We start from the raw sequence: 24,718 nt of genomic DNA, 5'->3' as shown, positions 1-24,718 counted from the left end.
CTCTCTGTTTTTGCAGGAGAGTGATGGCCATGCATTACCAGTGGCAACACGTGTACGTGACAACACCCAATGGGTGTTCCTTATGTTTGTGGGTGTGGCTTGTGTGGGTGGACTCCTGGTGGGAGCACTGACCATCGCCTGCCTGCGCACCCATGCCCGCCAGTTGGCCTTGTCCTGACATTTTATCCTACCCCGTCAGATTTTCCTACCCGGGTTTACTGCGCACGCGCACATCAATATCGCGTCCTTTGTCTCATGCTAAACAACGATATTTAATGTATCTGCATTACTGTAAGGGTAGGTTTAGGGCTGGGGTAGTTGTAGACGTTAATAAAAACGCAATCTAATTGGTAGAAAATAATATTTATTGTTGGTTTCCTGTAACTGTATCCCTTTTAGCTACAACCGCGAATATAACACATAATTACTGTATTTGCAGTACTGTAAGGGTATGATTAGGGTTGTGGTAGGTGTAGACGTTAATAAGCCATAACTTTACAGTAGAATTTTCGTTGTGGAATTGTACTACCCACTGTTTTGGTGGGAGGTAGGAAAATCTGACAGCGTAGGACAAATCGACAGAACAGGCCTCAGGGAAACTGGGCCTTGGACCTGAAGCAGGAAATGTGACGCATTATGAGTACCAGGTTTGGAACTGTTAGGCATGTGCAGTGCATCACATCTCTGCAATACAGACATTCTCTGCATCCAAGCTATTTTTATCCCAACAGATTTTAGCAGCTTTGCTTGTGATGGCATGTTACTGTCAGACACTAATGTGATCAGATTTATTTGATTTGAGCATAAGCAAACCATAGCAAATTGATTAGCTGAAATATTCAGTAACTGTGAATTGCATGTGCTGCAATTTGTCAGTAGTCTTTTTCTCACATTCTCTATTTTCTTAATTTCTCAGGATCTTTGTCGGCAGCATATGGCTGCTAAGTCCTCTCTCGGAAGGCAGGACTGCAGGGTTGGAGCTGCAGGTGGTGCCGGTCCAGGAGGAGGAGGAGGTGATGGAGGAGGAACAGATGCATCACGAGTCAGCAGTGTGTCGTCACAGTTCACTGATGCACCTCAGCCAAGCCCTAGTTCGCACAGCAGCACCCCCTCCTGGTGTGAGGAGCCAGCGCAGTCTAACATGGATATTTCTACAGGACACATGATACTGGTAGACACACATAACCCTATTTACAGATGCAGAAAAATGTACATTTAGCGCATAACATTAATGGCCCATATACATAACTATATTAGCATCCACCACAATGGACATTAACATTTTGTTTATTATAAGCACATACTGCACTTTTGTCATCTGGCACTAAAATCCAAAGATGTCAACATTTTTATCATTCATCATCTGGAAAATAAAAAAAACATTCTCAAAGGGATTCCAATGATATCGTTCCTCTCCCATTATAATAGTGTTAGTGTTTGACTTCCCTATTCTCATAGAACTAGAACTATTATTAAAAATATATAGGGTAACACTTTGTTTGAAGGTGAGTTACTCCAGTTACATGAAAATTCTATAGTAATTTATGCATAAGTAAAAGTAATAAACCAAACCATAACCTTAACACTATAGTAAGTACATGTAGTTAATTTATTTGACTCATTACTTGTTGTTTAATTGCACTGAAACAATATGTACACTGTACAATTGAAGTGTAACTCTTTGTAGTTACAGTTATTGTCCTTGGTGTAAACGGTGCTTAATTTTTTCCCTTTGGTAAACACTTCGAATATTAATTGCCCTCCAGATGGTTATACACATTTGTATGTACTACATGGTTTACAAAGAATTTTTTGTTTTCCTATTTTAATTTAGTTGGTATAATAGCATTTTCTAAATTTTCGTGTTTTTTTTAAGTATCACATGAATGAGCAACTGAGTTTATCTCTCCCTCTGTAATGCCTTCTAGGCATATATGGAGGATCATCTGAAGAATAAAGACCGTTTGCTCAAAGAGTGGGAGGCTCTGTGCTCCTACCAGGCAGAACCAAGCACCATCTCAGCTGCCCAGAGTGAAAGTAATGTCAAGAAGAACCGCTGCTCTGATGCCGTGCCCTGTGAGTAAGATCATAAAGCTTTCCCAACCCCGACTTGTTTTGAAACTCTTTCATTTTCTATGTAAATGTGCCTGAAGGGTTAGTGTCCACTTTGTTTTTGAGGAAATTTTCAGTAAGAACATACAAGTCACTATTTATACCAAAAATGGCATAGAATAATGCATAAATACGCAAATTGGAACACATCCTGTGTCTCATCACACAACCTGATTGACTTCTCCTCTTTTTAATGGATAAGGTGTGTAACTGTCAGTTGTTTTTGCAGATGACCATTCTAGAGTGAAGCTGAAGGTTGAGATTAACCCCTCCAGGACAGATTACATCAATGCCAGCACCATTGTGAGTATGTGCACTTGATGAATCTCTTTGCCCTGGAACTCATCATGAAACATGACAGTTTAAAGAGACTTTATTATGGTCCCTTTCCTCTCTTTAGCTGAAATCTAAGCTAAAAATCTAAAGCTAAAAAGCTTTAGTTTCCTTTCATCCCTTTTTGTTACCAAGGTGATAATCCATTTATTCCTCATAGACTTCCAAGGCTGCCACTGGTTTTGGAATCCCTCTCTCTCAGTGTTGCCATGGTTACATTGTATTGATCTCATTCAGGATATTTAGGTTGGGAATCTCTTGCTGCTCTGTTGTGGTCGAGAACAAGGGATTATCAATAAAGCCTTCATGCGCATTGTATCACAGTAATGGCCTGTTGTCACGTGATGGGCAGATTCAGGGTTAAGAAGGGCTAAAACGCTGACCCCTGACCTTTCGTCTACTATTGACCTTTTAGATCGAGCATGACCCCCGGATGCCTGCGTATATTGCCACCCAAGGCCCTCTCTCACACACCATCTCTGATTTCTGGCAGGTCAGTCACATGTGTGTGGAAATAATAGCTTTGTAATCATTTGATATAAAGAAATACAAGTTGCATGAAATGTACACTACCATTGAAAGTTTGGGGTCAATTAAATGTTATTTTTTTCAATGATATTAATACTTTTATTCATCAAGTATGCATTTAATTGATTTATAAACTTGATAAAATAATATTGAAAAAACGATATCACGGTTAACATAAAAAAATATTTAGCTTTTCCATACTAATTAGTAGTTTCTTGAATGATTACTAAATTATCTTGTGACACTGGAGTAATAGCTGATGAAATCTTAGCTTTGCCATCAGAGAAATATGTATATATATTGTATATATATTGTAAGCCATGTATGTTGCACAGATGGTTTGGGAAAGTGGATGTACTGTCATAGTACTGATGACGGCTCTGGTTGAGGATGGAGAAAAACAGTGTGATCGCTACTGGCCTGATGAAGGCTCCTCTCTCTACCACATTTATGAGGTTTGAGTGAAAATGTTACTTGTGAATCTAATAAGATTTCTTGAGATGTTTGCTTTATGTAGTGTAAACTACATAAAATATTGTGTTCACCTTTAATTATCTCACTCAGGTAAACTTGGTGTCTGAGCATATCTGGTGTAATGACTTCCTGGTGCGGAGTTTCTACCTGAAGAACGTCCAAACCCAGGAAACTCGTACCCTCACTCAATTCCACTTCCTGAGCTGGCCTGCACAGGAAATACCCACCTCCACACGGCCTCTGCTGGACTTCCGCAGGTATTGTGCATGCTTGCTTACATACTGTACATAGTATGTATGTACTTCTATTTTTTGTGGATATATTGCATTAAAGTATATATCACTATTTACACATCTGTGTAGGCCTAATCATCACCTGGTCATGATAGTTTGCTTTAATGGTAATAATTTGAGGTAACCACAACTGCAGAACAAATCTGAATAGTGTACAGAAATTTACTGCATAATGATAGTAATAATAGTATATAATAAAATGAGAACATCTCGGTTACGTACGTATGTGTTGAACGACATGTGGGGTCTCTCACTTGGGAGGTCAATAATCTCTGAATTTAAGAGAAAACGGCAATTAAAATTGGCTAGTGGATTTTGCATATCTGAGCCACTCCCCGTGCCTACAGGTATAAATAGGCGACAGGTGCATCCACTCTTCGGGTTTTATGCTGATGAGACGAGAACGTGTCCCGGCAACAGCGAATGGTTTAAGGTTGTGTCATGGGGACATAATATCTCTGTTCTCTCTATTCCCTATATGTTGGTCACTACGAGTTATGTCGGACGACATATGGGGTCCATGGAAAACGGCACAACCTGAACACCATCACTACCTTGTGTACCTTGTGTAACACAAAAGGTCGCTTAACCTTCCCAAATCCCAGTGCCAATTCACTGACCTTAGTACCGAAGGGGACCAAAAGGATGAGTACATGGCTGCTGGAGAGGGCCATGCTGCTGTTCGTCCACAAACGTTTTTGGAAGGGATTTCAACCTTTAGTTAAAGATTGCTTCAGATCATTCCTATTTGTTCTTTCAGCTTGGCAGACGACATGTGCAGATACTGATATGGACTGACCGAGGGGGTCTCTTAGGCAGGTTCTACCTTAGAATAGGGATGGAACAGCTGCCAAAGAAACATGCAGAGCGGGTGTGTCAAGGGAAGACACAGGGAAGAATACACATATGGTATTACCCATATGGAATCAAGCCATATGGGCACCTAGCCCAGTACAGGGGCTGGCCGGGACCCCCAGCATGCGAACACCAGTACTGGGCCTGGCGACAGACTGCTCCACCAAGTCTGACCACCGAAGGTGATGGAGATCTGCCTCCTCCCTGCTTAAGGGAGTGGTGGGAACCTTGGGCACATATCAAGGCCAGGGTCTCAGGACAATGTGAGAGTAAGCCGGCCCGAACAATATATACTCTTCACTGACCTTGCACTGACCTTGCACAGTGTCTGTGTGAGCAGGCTCACTTAGGCAAACACTTACTTGCATAGCGCCAGAGGCCAGCTGTGTGCCAGGGCACCCCAGCCCATAGAAAGGCAAGGTCCGACCAGGGGCTGAATAGGCAGCGACACATTGGTGTGATGGTGACATGATGTGACATCAAAGAGACAGTCGACGTACCCACAGTGGTGTAGCGATGGGGATGTAGGATGGCCCTGAAAGCATCGCAATCTGAGTCATCACAGCAAAAATGTTCCCAGAGAAACTGGCTAGAGATGCGTGGAGAGGCGTTGCGTCTCTGAACCTCGACCTCTTGGCTACTCTTGATTGGGGGTGTTGTGGGTGAGAATGAGAGGGCAGTGCGTCGCTCATTGTCAACTTACGAGCCTTGCAACTTGATGGAAAGGGAAATTGCTCTTTTAATGAAAATGTGGATACCAAAAAGAAAAGTAAAGATTCTCCACCCAGCCCTCCACCAGGGGGAAGGAGTGGAGCTGTCTCCACCAACATCTGAAGTGCAGTCTCCCACATCTTTGATTGACTTTAACTTTGACTTTGTCGTTCTCTTGGACAATTTTGTGGCTGGATATGACAGTGGATGGTGCTCTTCTGTGTGGGGCTCGATGTGCCAGCCTCGAAGAACTCTGAGCGTGATACATGGCTGATTACAGAACTGGCATAACTGACAAGATGCACGTTAAATATCGGGGAATATTTATCATGCATCCCTATTTATAATGAAGTAGTCTGTATTTATTAGACTGTGAAAAAATTATTTATCAGTTCCACACACAGAGATATATAAATTCTACATTTATTTAAATGGGAAAAAAAAAAACTTCACTGGTATTGGATCGGTATCGGCCAATACTGAACCCTAGGTATTATTATCGAAGGTGAAAAAAGCAGATCGGAGCATCCCTAAAGTCTACAGCTGCAAATTATACATTTTTTAAATTCAGGGTAAACAAATAAGTTCTTAAAGGGCTCAGCGGATGAACTTTTTTTCCACAAGTTGGCATGATTTATTAAGATCTTCACGAGTGTCTGTAACATAATTTGATTAAAGACACTCAATGGCTGTGTAAACAACACCTTTTTTGCCGTTTGAAAAACAGCTCTGCTCACACCAACCCGTTTTCTTTTTTATCACAATGAGTTACTTCATACCCATACCCCCCCCCCCCCCTCTGCAGGATTTCAAATAAAATTCAAATAAATCCACACCTCTCTTGTCTCCTTTGAGAAAAATAGATGATAATGTTATAATAAGTACCCCTTCCTACGTCCGAGGCGGAGTGAAATCTGATCAGCTAATTTTCTCACATGCTTGCAGAGAAAGGCTTACAAAACCAAACTTACTGGGTTATTCTTTTTCATGTTTTCTGAGTTGGTAGATGCAAGGACATACAATTATAGCACTTAAACACGGAAAAAGTCAGATTTTAATTCGATGAGCCCTTTAAGCTGTTTGTGTAATAAGTTTACATTATAAGTGTCATACACATAGATGAAATAATTGCAATTTTTATAAGGAAAATGTTATTGTACCCAAAATATAAAATTGTGACCGCATTATGTGTATATATGTGTATGTCATTTCCACTTCAAATTCTCCATTTGCTCTCTCTTTTCTTCCAACTGCCATTACATGATGTCAATCCATCACTCTTCACACTTATTTATGCCATTCTCTTCAGCTTCTTTACCACTTTCTCTTTGAACCTCTTACCCACTCTCTGTCTCTTTCTGAGAGCGATGGAGCGCAGTAGCGAGTATTGCACAGCTGTCTGTGTCATTTTTGTGGTTTGCAGCTAGTAGTCTGGTTCCAGTTGCATAGTCATAAAAATGAGCACAGACAGGTGTGGCTGCAGCAACGCTGATGAAACGCTCCATCGCCTAACTCCCTTCTCCCACTTTCTCTCTGCGTGATTCTCTGTCGACATCTCAGTCGTTTATTATTTCCTTCTCTGTGTCTCTCTCTTTTCTTCATTCACGTCCTTCCAGTTCATGTTTTTCTGTGTTTTGGTTGATGTGGCTTGTATCAATGTGGCTTGTTGACTGTGGTATCACTCTGCTTTTTTTCACTTGATGTGCAGCGTCTGACCTTGCACCCAGGCTTTGAGGCTTGCTGTCTGAACACATATGTGCTACAGACAGTCTACATGCACTTCAGACAGGAGCATGGACCTTTCCAGGCCAGCAGACACATGTATGTTTAGGGCAGAGGTCATTTATTATTCTGAGATATATACTTGTATTTATAAATACACAGTTAATTAAAGATTTTAATATTAAAAACATTTAATAATTTTTTTTCCACCAAGTTGAAAAAAATGTCCACTTGGCCTCCATCACATCTGCATCTTCATTAGGAGCGGAAGCTGCAGTCCAGTAGAGGTGGTTAATAACAGCTGGCCTTCACTGCTTCAGATCTTCACACTACCTCATTACTTGTAATGTCTCCCAAAGCCTTATAAACACACCACGACAAAAAAACTAAACAAAAAAACACACACGCTGTGCAAACAATGTCACCAAGGGGAAGTCGTGGCCTAATGGTTAGAGAGTCAGACTCGCAGTCGAAAGGTTGTGAGTTCGAGTCTTGGGACGGCAGGAATTGTGGGTGGGGGTAGTCAATCAATCAATCACCTTTATTTATATAGTGCTTTAAACAAAATACATTGCGCCAAAGCACTGAACAACATTCATTTGGAAAACAGTGTCTCAATAATGCAAAATGATAGTTAAAGGCAGTTCATCATTGAATTCATTGATGTCATCTCTGTTCAGTTGAAATAGTGTCTGTTTTAATTTGCAATCAAGTCAACGATATCGCTGTAGATGAAGTGACCCCAACTAAGCAAGCCAGAGGCGACAGCGGCAAGGAACCGAAACTCCATCGGTGACAGAATGGAGAAAAAAACCTTGGGAGAAACCAGGCTCAGTTGGGGGGCCAGTTCTCCTCTGACCAGACGAAAACCAGTAGTTCAATTCCAGGCTGCAGCAAAGTCAGATTGTGCAGAAGAATCATCTGTTTCCTGTGGTCTTGTCCTGGTGCTCCTCTGAGACAAGGTCTTTACAGGGGATCTGTATCTGGGGCTCTAGTTGTCCTGGTCTCCGCTGTCTTTCAGGGCAGTAGAGGTCCTTTCTAGGTGCTGATCCACCATCTGGTCTGGATACGTACTGGATCCGGGTGACTGCAGTGACCCTCTGATCTGGACACAGACTGGATCTGGTGGCCACGGTGACCTCGGAACAAGAGAGAAACAGACAAATATTAGCGTAGATGCCATTCTTCTAATGATGTAGAAAGTACGGTGTTATGTGAAGTGTTCCGGTTCCAGTTTACCTAATTAATGCAGCCTAAAAATCCTTTAACGGATTTGGATATTAAAAGCATATTAGTATGTTATGTGTATGCCAGGTTAAAGAGATGGGTCTTTAATCTAGATTTAAACTGCAAGAGTGTGTCTGCCTCCCGAACAATGTTAGGTAGGTTATTCCAGAGTTTAGGCGCCAAATAGGAAAAGGATCTGCCGCCCGCAGTTGATTTTGATATTCTAGGTATTATCAAATTGCCTGAGTTTTGAGAACGTAGCGGACGTAACGGAGTATAATGTAAAAGGAGCTCATTCAAATACTGAGGTGCTAAACCATTCAGGGCTTTATAAGTAATAAGCAATATTTTAAAATCTATACGATGTTTGATAGGGAGCCAGTGCAGTGTGGACAGGACCGGGCTAATATGGTCATACTTCCTGGTTCTAGTAAGAACTCTTGCTGCTGCATTTTGGACTAGCTGTAGTTTGTTTACCAAGCGTGCAGAACAACCACCCAATAAAGCATTACAATAGTCTAACCTTGAAGTCATAAATGCATGGATTAACATTTCTGCATTTGACATTGAGAGCATAGGCCGTAATTTAGATATATTTTTGAGATGGAAAAATGCAGTTTTACAAATGCTAGAAACGTGGCTTTCTAAGGAAAGATTTCGATCAAGTAGCACACCTAGGTTCCTAACTGATGACGAAGAATTGACAGAGCAACCATCAAGTCTTAGACAGTGTTCTAGGTTATTACAAGTAGAGTTTTTAGGCCCTATGATTAACACCTCTGTTTTTTCTGAATTTAGCAGTAAGAAATTACTCGTCATCCAATTTTTTATATCGACTATGCATTCCATTAGTTTTTCAAATTGGTGTGTTTCACCGGGCTGCGAGGAAATATAGAGCTGCGTATCATCAGCATAACAGTGAAAGCTAACACCATGTTTCCTGATGATATCTCCCAAGGGTAACATATAAAGCGTGAAGAGTAGCGGCCCTAGAACTGAGCCTTGAGGTACTCCATACTGCACTTGTGATTGATATGATACATCTTCATTCACTGCTACGAACTGATGGCGGTCATATAAGTACGATTTAAACCATGCTAATGCACTTCCACTGATGCCAACAAAGTGTTCAAGTCTATGCAAAAGAATGTTGTGGTCAATTGTGTCAAACGCAGCACTAAGATCCAATAAAACTAATAGAGAGATACACCCACGATCAGATGATAAGAGCAGATCATTTGTAACTCTAAGGAGAGCAGTTTCAGTACTATGATACGGTCTAAATCCTGACTGGAAATCCTCACATATACCATTTTTCTCCAAGAAGGAATATAATTGTGAGGATACCACCTTTTCTAGTATCTTGGACAGAAAAGGGAGATTCGAGATTGGTCTATAATTAACAAGTTCTCTGGGGTCAAGTTGTGGCTTTTTTATGAGAGGCTTAATAACAGCCAGTTTGAAGGTTTTGGGGACATGTCCTAATAACAATGAGGAATTAATAATAGTCAGAAGAGGACCTATGACTTCTGGAAGCACCTCTTTTAAGAGCTTAGATGGTATAGGGTCTAACATACATGTTGTAAGTTTAGATGATTTAACAAGTTTATACAATTCTTCCTCTCCTATAGTAGAGAATGAGTGGAACTGTTCCTCAGGGGGTCTATAGTGCACTGTCTGATGCGAAACTGTAGCTGACGGCTGAATGGCTGCAATTTTATCTCTAATAGTATCGATTTTAGAAGTAAAGTAGTTCATAAAGTCATTACTGCTGTGGTGTTGGGAAATGTCAACACTTGTTGAGGCTTTATTTTTCGTTAATTTAGCCACTGTATTGAATAAATACCTGGGGTTATGTTTGTTTTCTTCTAAAAGAGAAGAAAAGTAATCAGATCTAGCAGTTTTTAATGCTTTTCGGTAGGATATGCTACTTTCCCGCCAAGCAATACGAAATACCTCTAGTTTTGTTTTCCTCCAGCTGCGCTCCATTTTTCGGGCTGCTCTCTTTAGGGTGCGAGTATGCTCATTATACCATGGTGTCAAACTGTTTTCCTTAACCTTTCTTAAGCGTAAAGGAGCAACTGTATTTAAAGTGCTAGAAAAGAGAGAGTCCATAGTTTCTGTTACATCATCAAGTTGTTCTGAGGTTTTGGATATGCTAAGGAATTCGGATACATCTGGAAGATAACTTAAAAAGCAGTCTTTTGTGGTAGAAGTGATGGTTCTTCGATACTTGTAACAAGAAGTAGAATTTACAATTTTGGCTATATGAAGTTTACACAGAACTAAATAATGATCTGAGATATCATCACTTGGCTGAATAATTTCAACACTATCAACATCAATTCCATGTGACAGTATTAAATCTAGAGTATGATTTCGACAATGAGTAGGTCCTGAAACGTGTTGTCTAACACCAATAGAGTTCAGAATGTCTATAAATGCTGATCCCAATACATCTTTTTCATTATCGACATGGATATTAAAATCACCAACTATTAAAACTTTATCTGCAGCCAGAACTAACTCAGATGTAAAATCACCAAACTCTTTAATAAAGTCTGTATGGTGCCCTGGTGGCCTGTATACAGTAGCCAGTACAAACATAACAGGGGATTTATCATTAACATTGGTTTCTCTGGATAATGTTATATGAAGCACCATTACTTCAAACGAGTTATACTTGAAGCCTGCCCTCTGAGAAATCCTGAAAACGTTATTATAAATTGAAGCAACTCCTCCCCCTTTGCCTTTTAGACGCGGCTCGTGTTTATAACAATAATCTTGGGGGGTGGACTCATTTAAAATAATGTAATCATCAGGTTTTAGCCAGGTTTCTGTCAAGCAGAGCACATCTATATTATGATCAGTTATCATATTATTTACAAAAAGTGTTTTCGTAGAAATGGATCTGATATTTAATAAGCCAATCTTTATAATTTGTTTATCCATATTGCATTTGTTTTTTATTTGTTGAACCTCAATTAAATTGTTAACCTTAACTTGGTTTGGACGTTTTTTGTATTTTCTAGTTCGGGGAACAGACACAGTCTCTATAGTGTGATATCTAGGTGAAAGAGTCTCTATGTGCTGAGAATTAACTGACCTCTGTGACGGGAGGCAGCTAGCAGACGGTCGGTTTAGCCAGTCTGTCTGCTTCCTGACCTGGGCCCCAGTTAGTCAAGTATAAACACTAAGACTATTTGCCATATTTCTAGACAGAAGAGTGGCGCCACCCCAGGAGGGATGAAGACCATCTCTTTTAAACAGGTCAGGTCTGCCCCAAAAGCTCGTCCAATTGTCTATATAACCTATGTTATTCTGTGGGCACCACTTAGACATCCAGCCATTGAGTGATGACAATCTGCTATGCATCTCATCACCACGGTAAGCAGGGAGGGGACCAGAGCATATTACAGTGTCTGACATCGTGCTTGCAAGTTTACACACCTCTTTAAAGTTATTTTTAGTGATCTCCGACTGGCGAAGTCGAACATCATTAGCGCCGGCATGAATAACAATCTTACTGTATTTACGTTTAGCATTAGCCAGCACTTTTAAATTTGCCAAGATGTCAGGCGCTCTGGCTCCCGGTAAACATTTGACTATGGTGGCTGGTGTCTCTATATTCACGTTCCGTACAATAGAATCGCCAATAACTAGAGCACTTTCATCAGGTTTCTCAGTGGGTGCATCACTGAGTGGGGAGAACCTGTTTAATGTTTTGATCGGAACAGAAGAGCGGTGTTTTGACCCACGACTACGCTGCCTCACCGTCACCCAGTTGCCCTGCTGCAGGGGCTCTGCTGGAACCGGACAATGTACAGGAATCCCTGAGCTAGACGCATCCAAAGCCATATCTAGAGCCCTAACATTCTTACTGTCCTCAATTAAAGTTTGGATGCGTGTCTCTAATTGTGAAATCTTCTCTGTCAGCCTAACTGTTTCCCTGCATTTATCACATGTGAATCCCTCATCAGCGACAGAGATAGATAAACTGTACATGTGGCAAGAGGTGCAAATAACAATTGTAGGAGAAGCCATTACTCACCGTGCTTGATGAAATATTCTCACTGCGGTTGTTTGATGACCTTGTGGAAAACTGGGTAGTGCATGTACAGTGCTCTCTCCACCTTCAATACCACGACTTAGGTGCCCTTGAGCAAGGCACCGAACCCCCAACTGCTCCCCGGGCGCCGCAGCATAAATGGCTGCCCACTGCTCCGCGTGTGTGTTCACAGTGTGTGTTTGTGTGTGTTCACTGCTCTGTGTGTGTGCACTTCGGATGGGTTAAATGCAGAGCACAAATTCTGAGTATGGGTCACCATACTTGGCTGAATGTCACGTCACTTTCACTAAGCTGTACATAGACTTGATGGTTATAAAATTAGCAAACTGAGGTTTAAATAATTATGTTCACTGATTTGGTAGGTAGCAAATATTTAAAAACAAGACTTGTGGTGCACAGTTGACGTTTTCGTGGAGTAGCATCTCTGATGGATTTATGAGGCATTAGGTGTCTCCCACTGGCAACCGAGCCACAGGCAGACCAAGGACCCAATGAAGGTGCTGTTTGAAACAGCTCTGAGTCTCACTCGCTTGCCTCGGAATCCCATGCTGAACTGCATCATACCGCCATGATAATCCCCCGGTGTAAAGTGATCACTAAATTACACACCACAGTGTTTCTTGAAGCAGATGCATCTAGTGGTCCACCGATATTGTTTTTTTTAGGCATTGCCGATATCTTGGAAAGCAGGGGTGCTGATATAATGTTTATTATTATTATTAATATTTAAGAAATTAGAAATAATTTGACAATGGGTTAAAAAATAAAAGTGTAAAATAAACATACTTGTACTTTAGATGTAGTTTTCACAGATGAATAAATATTTAATTAAAATATAATTAAAAAGGAAGTAAACACTGTAACCAGCTCAGTATTTTGAGAAGTTTGTGTCAATTGGGCAGAGGTGGGTAGAGTACCCAAAAACTTTACTCAAGTAAAAGTAATTCTAGAAATATTTACTCAAGTAAAAGTAAAAGTACTAGTCTTGAATAGTTACTTGAGTAAGAGTAAAAGAGTATCGGATAAAAAATCTACTCAAGTAGTTAGTTACTAGTTACTTTGGGTCATATATACGGAGCCTATTTTTATTTAGATATATAGATAAAATGTATGTAATGTATGTGTGTGTGTATAAATGTATATATTTCATCAGCCTTTACTCCAAGTTATGTAATTTATTATAAAACCCTGTCTGTTTACTTAAGTAACAGATATAGGTGTCATGCAATAACATATTTTTAATACAACTGACTTTATATTAAATGTGAATTTAACATTGAAAGTTAATGTGATATAAATATTGCTACTAATCTTTCATTGTTCAGAAAGAGAGCAAACAACATTTACATTATTAAAGATCATTTTCACTGACAGTCTAGATTTCAATCACTCTCAGAAACTGCCATTAAAATCACTGAAACTGTTAACACTGTGAAATCAATATCTTAATTATAGATTCGTACACACATGTGCACTTTGTTGTTTCTGACGAGAGAATTCGCCAGAAAGAGGTATTCAGTCATTGAGCGAGTGAAGGAAGCACCGGCATTTCAGCGATGACTCATCTAAACACCTCTGATTGGACATTGCATTCAAAAGCTCAACAAAACCGTGTGTGATTGGTTATAATGCGCAGCGCTGTAAAAACGTGTCTGTCTCTGGCTCAGAGCCAGCAAGCGATCACAGATCTGAATTTAGCAGCTGATGATATGACTTGCTGAACGTACTCGCACCGGTGTGATTGTATTAAAATTAATAAAATCTTAATCGGCTATTTTTTGTCTTTTGGAAGTTGCATTCAACTTGACTCCCCTCTGTTATAAGCCACACACGTACAACAACAAACTAATGTCATAGTGGTATCGTGTACTGTAATCGAATGTAGCCCAAGTTATTACCTGTTAAACAGTAGACAGCACACACAGTGTTCATCTAATAAGGATCTCCATCGCAAGCAAATAATAGTCTTTGCAGATTTGCTTTCAACTCAGTGCAGTTCCATAGCCCCGTTTTCAATGCTGCTGATATTCTTGAAGGGGGGATGAAATGCTATTTCATGCATACTGAGTTTTTTACACTGTTAAAGAGTTGGATTCCCGTGCTAAACATGGACAAAGTTTCAAAAATTAAGTTGTACGTTTGAAGGAGTATTTCTGTTCCAAAAATACTCCTTCCGGTTTGTCCCAAGTTTCGGAAAGTTTTTTTCGAGTATGGGTCTGTGTGACGTAGATGGAGCGGAATTTCCTTATATGGGTCCTAAGGGCACGTCTGCCAGAAGAGCGTGCGCTCCCGTATAGCAGAGCAATGAGAGGCTGAGCACAGACAATCACTGATCAGAGCGAGAGCGTCGCGAAATGTCACAAAAGGAGTGTGTTTTTGGTTGCCAGGGCAAGACAACCCTGCACAGATTACCAAAGAAAAAACAGCATTAAGGGACCAGTGGATGGAGTTTATTTTTACAGAGCATCAACGGAGTTGTGCAAGTGTTTGTGTTTGTTCACTGCATTTCGAAGATGCTTGTTTTACAAACAAGGCCCAGTTTGACGACGGATTTGCGTATCGTTTATTTCTTAAGGATGATGCAATCCCAACGAAAAAGGGTCACGATCGTGTGTTGGAACAGCAGGCGGTGAGTAAAACTGCTTCAAATATCTCTGCCTCCTTGTTAGTGTGTCCCCTCCAATGCCGGAGACTCCGGTTCGAGCCCCGCTCAGAGAGAGTCTTTGCTGCTGCTGCTCTCGTTCAGTTTCAGCCTCGGGATCTGATTCTGGATCATAAATAAACGGCTGAATCTGACTGTAAGCCATGGTTTGTTTTGGATGATGGTTTTTTCCTCAAGGTAATGTCACAGCTTCCAAACGCTCTCAACGCAAAAGCCTACTGGCGCTTGTGATTCTTTAGCTCCGCCCACACGTCACGCCTCCAGTTGGTTGTGTTTTTCCGGGAAAAATCGGTACAGACTATCTTTCTCTTATGAATATAATAAAACTAAAGACTTTTTGGAGTTATGAAGGATGCAGTACTACTCTATAGGTACTCAAGATTAACAGGATATTGAGTGAAAACGAGCATTTCACCCCCCCTTTAAATGTTACAATTCTGAGTGAACCGCTTCAGATGCTCAGCGCGTGTGGCAGGGAACTGAACGACTCATTCAAACTGATTCATGAACCAATTCACTCATTGGCGAATTGATTTGATCAAGCCTTTGAACAGAATTGACTCAAAAGAATGAATCATTTGCAAATGGGCATCGTTCATTGCCCAGAGAAAAGTAGACGGCGCGTTTGGAATAAACTGAAGCATTTATAACATTTATTGCATTAAGATAAAGTAACGAGAGGAGCGTCGCCCACAGTAACGAAGTAAAAGTACAGATTTTTCCCAAAAAATTTACTCAAGTAAGAGTATAAAGTACCCATCTTTAAATATACTCCGAAAAGTATTAGTTACCCCGAAAAATTACTCAAGTAAATGTAACGAAGTAAATGTAACTCGTTACTACCCACCTCTGCAATTGGGAATCATAATTTTCAAATAAAGCAAGGGTAGAATTCAGTTTACATACAGCACACAGTGAAAATTACATGAATATTACAGTGGGCAAATGCATAAAGCCCAGCATAATTTGAAATCACGAGTTTAAAGTTGAAAGCATTTAATTCACACGACCGATCGTCACAGAGGTCATGTGATTATGCTGGATATACATACACACTTCACAAGATCTCACAGTTGGATTCGACTAAGTCTTTTAGGTTTGTGAAATGAAATGTGCATTAGTCATTCAGAGATTTGTTTAAATTATATAAATGTGTATTTGCTTAATCCCTCAAACACTTCAGCCAAGCCGAAAATCTTAACGGCAGATGCCGATATTTGAAAAATGTAAAATGTTGGCCAATATATCGGCCTTGGCGACATATTGCTTGACCACTGGACTCACACAAACGCACCCTGGCCCGGAATAAAACATCCTTTTTCTTGTTAGGAAACCTGTGGACTCTATGTCCTGACAGGCTGGAGATAGAGCAACATTCACAACACAAAAATTTTGCATAATAATTATATATTGAAATAATAACTACCAAAAACACACTGACTCATGTCCGCTCAAAGCAAAGTAATATGACGTAATGTTAGAAAAAAAGCAGTTTTTGAGAACTGTCAAGGAAACAGTCACTTTTTTTCTAAATTTGTGCCCTCTCGTCTTGTAAAACATTTTCAAATTGTGCATTAATGGTTCATATGGAGTTTTCACACAAGGTTAGATATGAATTTGAAAATGTTTTTTAACCTGCAATATGCACTTTAAGACTAAAGGTTTTGTGGTCCAGGGTCACATATTAAAACAGAAAACAGTTTTCTAATTGTTTAATTAAATTACTTTTAATTCAGTTTCAATCAAACCATCTAATTTTCATGGCAAATAAATGTAGCATTGATGAGCATAATAGACTTCAGAAAAATAAATTAATTAATTAAACAAAAAATCATACCTATTCCAAACCTATTCCAAACAAACTGATTTCTATAGGCATTTATTCAAGTAAAAATGTAAAGCAAAAAAACAAAAAACAAATATATATTGTTTGTTGTTTAACATGGCAGATTTGCATGGATTTTGATTGATCTTCTGCTGGTAAACCTTTATACTGCATACACCTTTATAGTGTCATGTTTATTCTTGTGCACAGCCGACATGTCATGACAACTGCTGATCTAGTCCTGAGCTAATCTAACTTTGAAACTATTGCTGCCTTGCAAGCAGTGATATTTCCTTCAGGAAATCTCTTTCTGTCCCTCAGGAAAGTCAATAAGTGCTACCGTGGCCGCTCCTGCCCCATCATTGTGCACTGCAGGTATTTTAAACACATTGATGCATTTGAGGAATTAAATATTTTTTTAATAAATTTAAAATTAAAGAATGTAGTTTGACATGTTTTGGAGACAAAATGCAAGAGATGCAGAGCCATCTAACATTACATTTTATTAAGCATTTTAAAATTTAAACCGTAGTTCTTGTGTGTATGAAGTACTGCATTGATACTGAATGTACTGTACTGGCACATCAGATGTTTTTTTTTCAAAGTGTATTGCTCACAGTAACAACCTTTCTGTGCAGTGATGGAACAGGTCGGACTGGAACATACATCCTTATCGACATGGTTCTGAACCGCATGGCTAAAGGTCAGCACATGATGGAAACCTGTAAGGTTGTGAAGAAATAATTTAGTGTTTTGGAAAGTAGGGCATACTGAAAATGTTTGTTGTTTTGTTTCCAACTCAGGAGTAAAGGAAATCGATATTGCTGCAACCCTGGAACATATTCGAGACCAGAGGCCAGGAATGGTGCGCACCAAGGTAATGAAGGACACAGCAACAGAGCTGTTCTCAGTTACACCACAGAGCCCCATATCAAAAATCAAGGCACTGTTATACCTATAAAACATCATAGCATTAGTAACCTCTCCCATTCCCCTCAGTTGCAGTTACATCTTTTTTATTGATTCTTATAGTATTATTAAAAGAGATGCTGATCTATGCTTTTTCTCTCTTCAGGATCAGTTTGAGTTTGCACTGACCGCTGTGGCTGAAGAGGTTAATGCTATTCTCAAAGCTCTACCGCAGTGAAATGAATGCCCATGACTGAGCAGACACACTAACACATACATACACACTCACAAATTACCCAGCAACTACATGCGTGTATGCATACATGCCTATGTGGCCACTGAGGTTAGTATTAGGGATATGCATGAGTAATCAACTAGTCGAGTAATTGTTCTACATCTAACTACTTAAATAAACTAATTGCAAATTGTTTTTCCTTTTGCTGAAATGAACATTCTTACTAAATCCTTCACTTATAAATCATGTTGCAGCTACAGTAAGTGTGTTGGGTAAGTCTGTGCTATAGAGAGGTTAGAGACTTAAAGGGTTAGTTCAACCCGAGAATTAAAATTTGTGCATCTTCTACTCACCCTCGAAGCATCCTAGGTGAATGTGACATTTCTTTTTCAGTAATAGCCAGTTGCAGTTATATAAAAAAATATTCTTGCTCTTCCAAGCCTTTCAATGGTGGTAAGCAGGTGTTTGTCGTCAGCTGTTCAGAAGACGTGAAATAAAGTGCGCTCATCTGTAACAAAATGTCCCTCACACAGCTCGGGGTGGTGAATAAAGGCACCCTGTAGCGAATCTATACATTTTATATTTTATATATATATATATATATATATATATATATATATATATATATATCCAGATTTCAAATGTAAACACTTTTTTTTTTTCTCACTTCTGCTGACTGTGAGGAACCGGAAGACGTGGGTGAACATTCTCGGGTGAACTAACCCTTTAATTGTGCAATGTTTTAATCTTTATGGTTCTTGCTAGAGTCAAGCTTTCCACTATAGATAAAGATCCACTTTTATGGTGGAAAGTGTTAAACTACAAGAGTTGCGAGAAACTATTTCTGCAGCCTTTTTACACAGCAGATTATTGTTAGAAAATTAAAATGTCAACTTAAAGCACTTATATTTCTAGATAATAATTTAAATATTAAAATGTATAAATATCAGTAATTGAACAAAATTAGATTTCATTATTTTTAACCCATTTGGTAGTGAGTTTTTATGATTATCTTGATATATTTATTTTTAAGAAACGCATAGTTTAATTTACCTTGTGAAATCATTCTAAGCGTATACTATTCAAGTAGACAAATGATTCTTGGTTTCAGTTACAGTACTTGACTAAAAAAAAATTCTGAGTGCCATCACTACTACTTTTTTGCTGCTTTACTGGACACTCAAAAACACATATCCCAATCAGTTCTGCCTTCCTACAGCGTGTAGTATCAAATCTACTTTAAATGAATGCTCACACACACACACACACACAAATATACTACTTGGACCTGTATTTAAGTTATTCAGGATTGGATTTCTTTCTTGCCTTCACTCTTAACAAAAATGTAATTATCTAAAGAGAAGTGCATTTCTCTGTTTGCTTTCTCTAATGCTGTCCTCTGATTCACTGTGGTGATGACTTAGTCCTGTTACGTACACATCATCAGTGATATGGGAGTTTGCTTCACAATCCTCTTGTTTATTTGGGTGGTGTTTGTAGGGGGAAGGAAAGCGGTGTCTTGAGGATGAGCGTTGCTGTTGTCAGGTCTCATGTTCAACTTAAGCCGTGATCATGTGTAGGCTTGCATGGAATGTGTGCCTACACAATTCTACACTTCCTTCTGCCCTTTACATGTACATTCATTTCCATTTTAGAGTTTGAATCTGTTACACAGAATTAAGACAGTTGCCCGTACATGCAGAGCAGAATGTGGGAAAAGGTGCACAGATTCCAGTTAAGCCTACTCATGTCTCCACTGTTCATCCCAGTGACTCCACATTTCTGATGAATCCCTCACGTAATTTCATGAAAACTATAAGTCAAACACTGACATTACAGGAGGAATGAAAGTCAAATTAAAGTGGAAGATATGTTGCATTTCAGATAAGTTTTTGGAGAAAAATGCAGATAGAAATTTTGTAATTATGGTGCAGCCATCGATTCCCTCTTTTAATTTTTTTCTTGGTTGAAATCTCTTTCTCTACTTTACTATCTTTCTGGTTATTGTCCACAGCTTAAATGTTTTGATTCCTCTTGCAAATGAGTAAAAAAATAAGAACAAAAAATATAAATCGATAAAATATATATATATATATATATATATATATATATATATATATATATATATATATATATACATTTTGTATCTTGTGATGACTAATAAAACTTGTTTGTGAAGTGATGCAGCAGCATCACTGTGTAAGTCTTTTTTATTTATTACGTGTTTTATTAGAATTTTATTCTTAATTATATCTAATATATAGAACATTTTGTTTTGCATATTAACTTCACCATCAATTCTTCTGAAAAAGAGAAACAGAAATTGCTCAGCTGGTGGTACATATTTGTACTGAATATATATATATATATACATATAAACAGACAACCCTTACATCAATATATAAAAATGAGAGACAGAAGGTACTTTTGTTGCTTTATTATATCTTTCTAGATCAGGGCTATTGAAATCTTGCCCTGGAGGGCCAATGCGGTGCAGAGTTTGGCTCCAATCCTGATCAATCCCGGAGCCTAACTTTGCGCTGCATTGGCCCTATTATTTGTACTACTTATATGAACCACAACAGTCTTCACTATCCTTGCCTCTACATAATGTCAGAACACAAATCTTTTAAGATGGTACCATGTTTTATTGGCAAAATACATGTAAAGTGTGGTCATATTTTAACTTAATACACTGAGTTTATGAAGAATGAATATGAAAAAGACCGTTTAAAAACAACTGCATACTTTGACAAAAAAAAATTGAAAGCTATTTCAGTCAAATATATGCTTTACTTCTGTTTACATTATACTGGCCAATCAGCAAATAATTTCAAAATGACCATACAATAAACATAATAGCTTTACACATATCTCTATGTATTTTCAGTTATTCAGTGCTCTTCCTGAAATGCGTACTGTACTTGTCAGTATCTTCCTTTAGAGAGACATAGTACACAGCATGAACTGCAAGAGGAAATTGAAGATATTGTTACAACATGTTACAACAGCTTCCCATAAGCTTTTAATGAAGTAATCTATTTTACTTCCACATTTATTCAGTGTAAACAAGCTGTCTTGGCTAAAAGAATCTCAGTATATATATATATATATATATATATATATATATATATATATATATATATATATATATATATATATATATATATATGTGGCTAATTAGTTTAACCATCACTTACATCATCATACTGGAAGTTCACCATGCCTTGCTGCATTGTATCTCTCCTCTTGAAATTTTCTATAGAAAAAAAAGTCTCATACTGTTTGATCATAATTTTTTTTTATAATCATTTCAACAAAACACTCAGTATAACTATTTTAAGCCTATATCAACCAAGTTTTGTATTGATCTGAATCGCTCCCTTACCTGTAAGTGCCCTTAGCTTCACAAAACAGGCCACATAGTCATCAAAGTAGATCTTTTCTGACCTGCTGTAGCGTTTAATGATGGCGTTCAGAGCCTGAGGGCTGATTCGGTACCCTGTGCAATCGTGACACAAAATATTCAGTTACATCACTGTCTTAGCCACATAGTACTTTTAGTGCAACTGTGTTGGCTAAGAGATACCTTCTAGAAAAATGTACATTGTGTCCTGTGGTTTTCAGTTTGATTTTATTTTAAATCCCCAAATGAGTGACTTATTTATTCTTTGAGATATATTTTGCCCTGAGAATTAGGTATCTTTTCTTCTCAGTCGATAGAAATAGTTCGTTTATATTTCTACCAAAGTTCACACTCACCCATGTTAGCAATAGACTGGGACATCTCATGAGGTTCCACCGTTCCACTGCCGTCCCTGTCCACCATTACGAAGTTCTGCTTCCAGCCGTTCAGCACTCCCAACAGTTCTTTAAACTCATTGAAACCCATCTTCCCAGAGTAATCTTTCTGCACACACATGGTTAAAGAAACTAGACAACAACAAAGGAACTGTTGGGTTACTGGGACTAGCATGAAGCAAACATTTGACTCAAGTTTGAGAGATAGGAACAGAGCCGGCAAGAACAGATCCCTTTTATGATTCTGTGAAGGATACATCCAGCATGGCAATCATAATCCTGCAGGTTTCCAAACTGAAGGCTGGGGAAAAAAGCAGTGAGATGATTATTTTAGACTTGTTACATTTAAACTACATCTCAACAGAGTATTAGTAGACTGTTAGGGTTAGTAGAATAAGTTGACCTGTTCTTGTAAAGTTACTTATATTCAGTAAAAGTCTTAGCAGATTAAGCAGACTGGTAGACTGATAGTTGATATGTGGTTGAAAGTTACTTATAGATAACCATGTCCAAAGTGGACTTATCAAAATAATGTTAACTGATGATCCACTCGCTTTATATTAATAATTTGTTACTCCAAGCATGTGGAGCTGCAATTTCTTTTTGTACTCTTTCTGTACTTACGAGTGTAGGAGCCACTTATTCCAGTCTGGGTGAGGCACCTTTGAAGTTCTTCAGCATCCACTTCACCATCCTGACATAACAATCATGTTACTACATGTTACAACATGAGGGGACAGAAAAGACATTATATGTACATTTACACAGGCTGTTCTCACCTGACCAGCTACTGCTGTGAAATAGCCCCACATTGGGTCCTGGGTAGAAGGAGCAGGAAACGTTCCTGGGTAACCTGCATATTGCTGTGCAGGGTAACCACCTGCAGCAGGATGCCCTGGCATTGCCATACCCTGAGCAGGAACTCCAGGCATTGGTGGACCACCAAACTGCAAGAAAAAGAGCGACACTTTTTATTATCAATGCACCAAAATTAATGTTCTACTGAAACCGAAATGAACTTTAATTGAACAAATATAACAACATTTATTTTTACTTTAATTAATGATCCATTTATGTTTCTAACTTAATTTGTTGTAAATATGAACATTTAAATTGAGACTGCAATAAAATCTTGTATATATATATATATATATATATATATATATATATATTAGTGGTGGGCCGTTATCGCCGTTAACATGCTACGTTAACGCGAGACTCTTATCGGGCGATAAAAAAAAATATCGCCGTTAATCTATTGTCAAAGTTGGGTTGGGAGAAAGCTATGATGAACTTTCAGCTTGATATTTTATATAACTGACTGACTGAGGCCAGCCTAAAAAGATGCTCAGGACAGTTGACTGGCCACTGCTGCGCATCGTCACAAAAGCTTATCTTTCTCACGTGTTGTTAAGCCTTACCGCTTGTCGATTTGAACATTAAAGCATCCAAACACAAGACGCGGAAAAGCTGAACAGAGTAGCAGGTGCCGTTAGGTGCGCACGAGAGAGAGAGAGAGAGACAGAGAGAGCCGCCTATCACGGACAGCGACACTAAACCGAACTCTCTTCTGCGAAGTTCACCTCGAAGTTCCTCCTGCACCCGAACGAACAAATGCAAATCGCAGTTTGAACAAACAAAAAGATGTGAAAGAGCCCAATTCAACACCTCGATGTTCTGGTGTTCAGGGCTCGCGCAGAGAAAGGCGTCTCAAAACCATAGAACATCGAATTTGCTTATTTTTGCTCTTGTGCCAACAAATACATACAAAATATGTCAAAATATTCACCTTGGAAATTATGCTCGAAAAAACTGTCAGTTATTTCTTAAGTAAAAAGTAAACAGTTGAGGGAAAAAAAATGGATTGTGTATTATATTGGACGCATTCATGTCCTCTTAAAGTGACCGCGCCTAATTTAGATACTGGCTGCTGTACTGTTAATCCAAGAAAATGAAAATCACTCACTGCTCTTGACTGAATTTCTTTGTAGTTTTAACAGTCAAACCAAAAAATATTCAGAAACCAGATATAATTTTTTATATATAGCAAAACTGTAATAATGTGAGAAATGTTGAAGGTGTCTGAATAAATGTAGGTTTGATTGTATATTTCATTTTTACATTGAAGACTATCCAGTGCTATTATTTGGTTTCTGTACCTTGACACCTACAAACTTGTTTTAGGGATGTTTATTTGTTTTTACTAGAATAAAAATGCTTATTTTTGTAAAGTCACGGTAAAATGCCCTTGTAAACCAATTCCAGCGGGCAAATATTGCCCTGTAGTTAAAAAGGTTAATTTCTGAAAGGGCTGAAGAATGACTTCCTGCATGTTTAAGTTTATGCCTAATTCAAATGAAAGAAAATGCAATTTATTTGGTCAAACTATTCAGGGCGTCATAACACATGCTATCCACATTTCACAGCCAATTTACCGTCTTTTAAAAGCTAATTATTTATTTTGTCCCCCACATTTTAAAAGCTGTAACTGAACACAGAAATGTAAGTGATACTTACATTGTTATATCCTGGATACGCCATACTTTAGGATCGCACTTGAAAGGAATAAAAACGACTTAAAAATCTTATGGGAAAGTTTTCACGCAGTCTAGATCACTTCCGTATTTTTTTTTCACTGTGACGGGAAATGCCAAGTAGGTATTGCTGCAGCCCGGAGACCCCCAAGTGGGAGGAGCTTTTGCCGCAAGTGGGCTGGACTTCACGGAGAGCTCCAAGTGGGAGGAACTTTTGCCGCTAGTGGGCGGGACTTTAACAAATGGGCGGGGTTTAAGCGGAAATTTCACATTGCGTCATTGCCGGGGTGCGCGCGAATGAGGATGGCGTAAAGTAGCGATACTAATGAAAAACAGATTTATTGTTTTTCATTGTAGTTTAAATTTTATTAACAAGAGGTTATATAATTTTGTGACAACTGCAAACATTCAAGTATATTAAATTATAT

General features: G+C 38.7%; 2 protein-coding genes across 5 annotated transcripts in view; one reads left to right on the top strand and one right to left on the bottom strand.

The window, feature by feature from the left end:
* LOC113050770 (receptor-type tyrosine-protein phosphatase-like N) overlaps positions 1-18,541 on the top strand; it is a 31,177-nt gene extending 12,636 nt beyond the window's left edge. Inside the window, exons 12-23 of one of the 4 annotated variants that reach the window (XM_026214061.1) lie at positions 17-166; positions 588-647; positions 917-1,171; positions 1,929-2,076; positions 2,342-2,415; positions 2,861-2,938; positions 3,309-3,428; positions 3,538-3,704; positions 17,133-17,186; positions 17,450-17,514; positions 17,615-17,688; positions 17,887-18,541. In XM_026214061.1, the coding sequence (XP_026069846.1) occupies positions 17-166; positions 588-647; positions 917-1,171; positions 1,929-2,076; positions 2,342-2,415; positions 2,861-2,938; positions 3,309-3,428; positions 3,538-3,704; positions 17,133-17,186; positions 17,450-17,514; positions 17,615-17,688; positions 17,887-17,958 (1,317 nt within the window). In that variant the 3' untranslated portion in view covers positions 17,959-18,541. Of the gene's footprint in view, positions 1-16; positions 169-587; positions 648-916; positions 1,172-1,928; positions 2,077-2,341; positions 2,416-2,860; positions 2,939-3,308; positions 3,429-3,537; positions 3,705-17,132; positions 17,187-17,449; positions 17,515-17,614; positions 17,689-17,886 lie in introns of all 4 variants that reach the window. The other 3 variants (XM_026214060.1, XM_026214063.1, XM_026214062.1) reach the window with 3 other exon arrangements.
* A 2,041-nt stretch (positions 18,542-20,582) lies between these two features.
* Positions 20,583-24,431, bottom strand: LOC113050769 (sorcin-like). Its single transcript, XM_026214059.1, has 8 exons — positions 24,274-24,431; positions 22,536-22,703; positions 22,381-22,450; positions 22,014-22,057; positions 21,718-21,865; positions 21,344-21,457; positions 21,156-21,214; positions 20,583-20,922 (listed from the first exon to the last, which is right to left on the bottom strand). The coding sequence occupies exons 1-8, from the start codon at positions 24,295-24,297 to the stop codon at positions 20,896-20,898; spliced, it is 654 nt and encodes a 217-aa protein (XP_026069844.1). The 5' UTR covers positions 24,298-24,431; the 3' UTR covers positions 20,583-20,895.
* Between the last annotated feature and the right edge of the window lie 287 nt (positions 24,432-24,718).

This window comes from Carassius auratus, chromosome 31 (genome assembly GCF_003368295.1).
Source record: "Carassius auratus strain Wakin chromosome 31, ASM336829v1, whole genome shotgun sequence".
NCBI classification, from domain to species: Eukaryota; Metazoa; Chordata; class Actinopteri; order Cypriniformes; family Cyprinidae; genus Carassius; species Carassius auratus.
Note: the sequence above shows the minus strand (reverse complement) of the source record. Positions and strands in the feature narration are given on the sequence as shown.

Excerpts from the sequence above, each read along its gene's own strand:
- LOC113050769 (XM_026214059.1), bottom strand. The coding sequence starts at position 24,297 with ATGGCGTATCCAGGATATAACAAT. Across the intron at positions 22,704-24,273 it reads CGTATCCAGGATATAACAAT|TTTGGTGGTCCACCAATGCC; the intron begins GTAAGTATCACT and ends TTTTTCTTGCAG. Across the intron at positions 21,458-21,717 it reads CCAGTCTATTGCTAACATGG|GGTACCGAATCAGCCCTCAG; the intron begins GTGAGTGTGAAC and ends ACGATTGCACAG.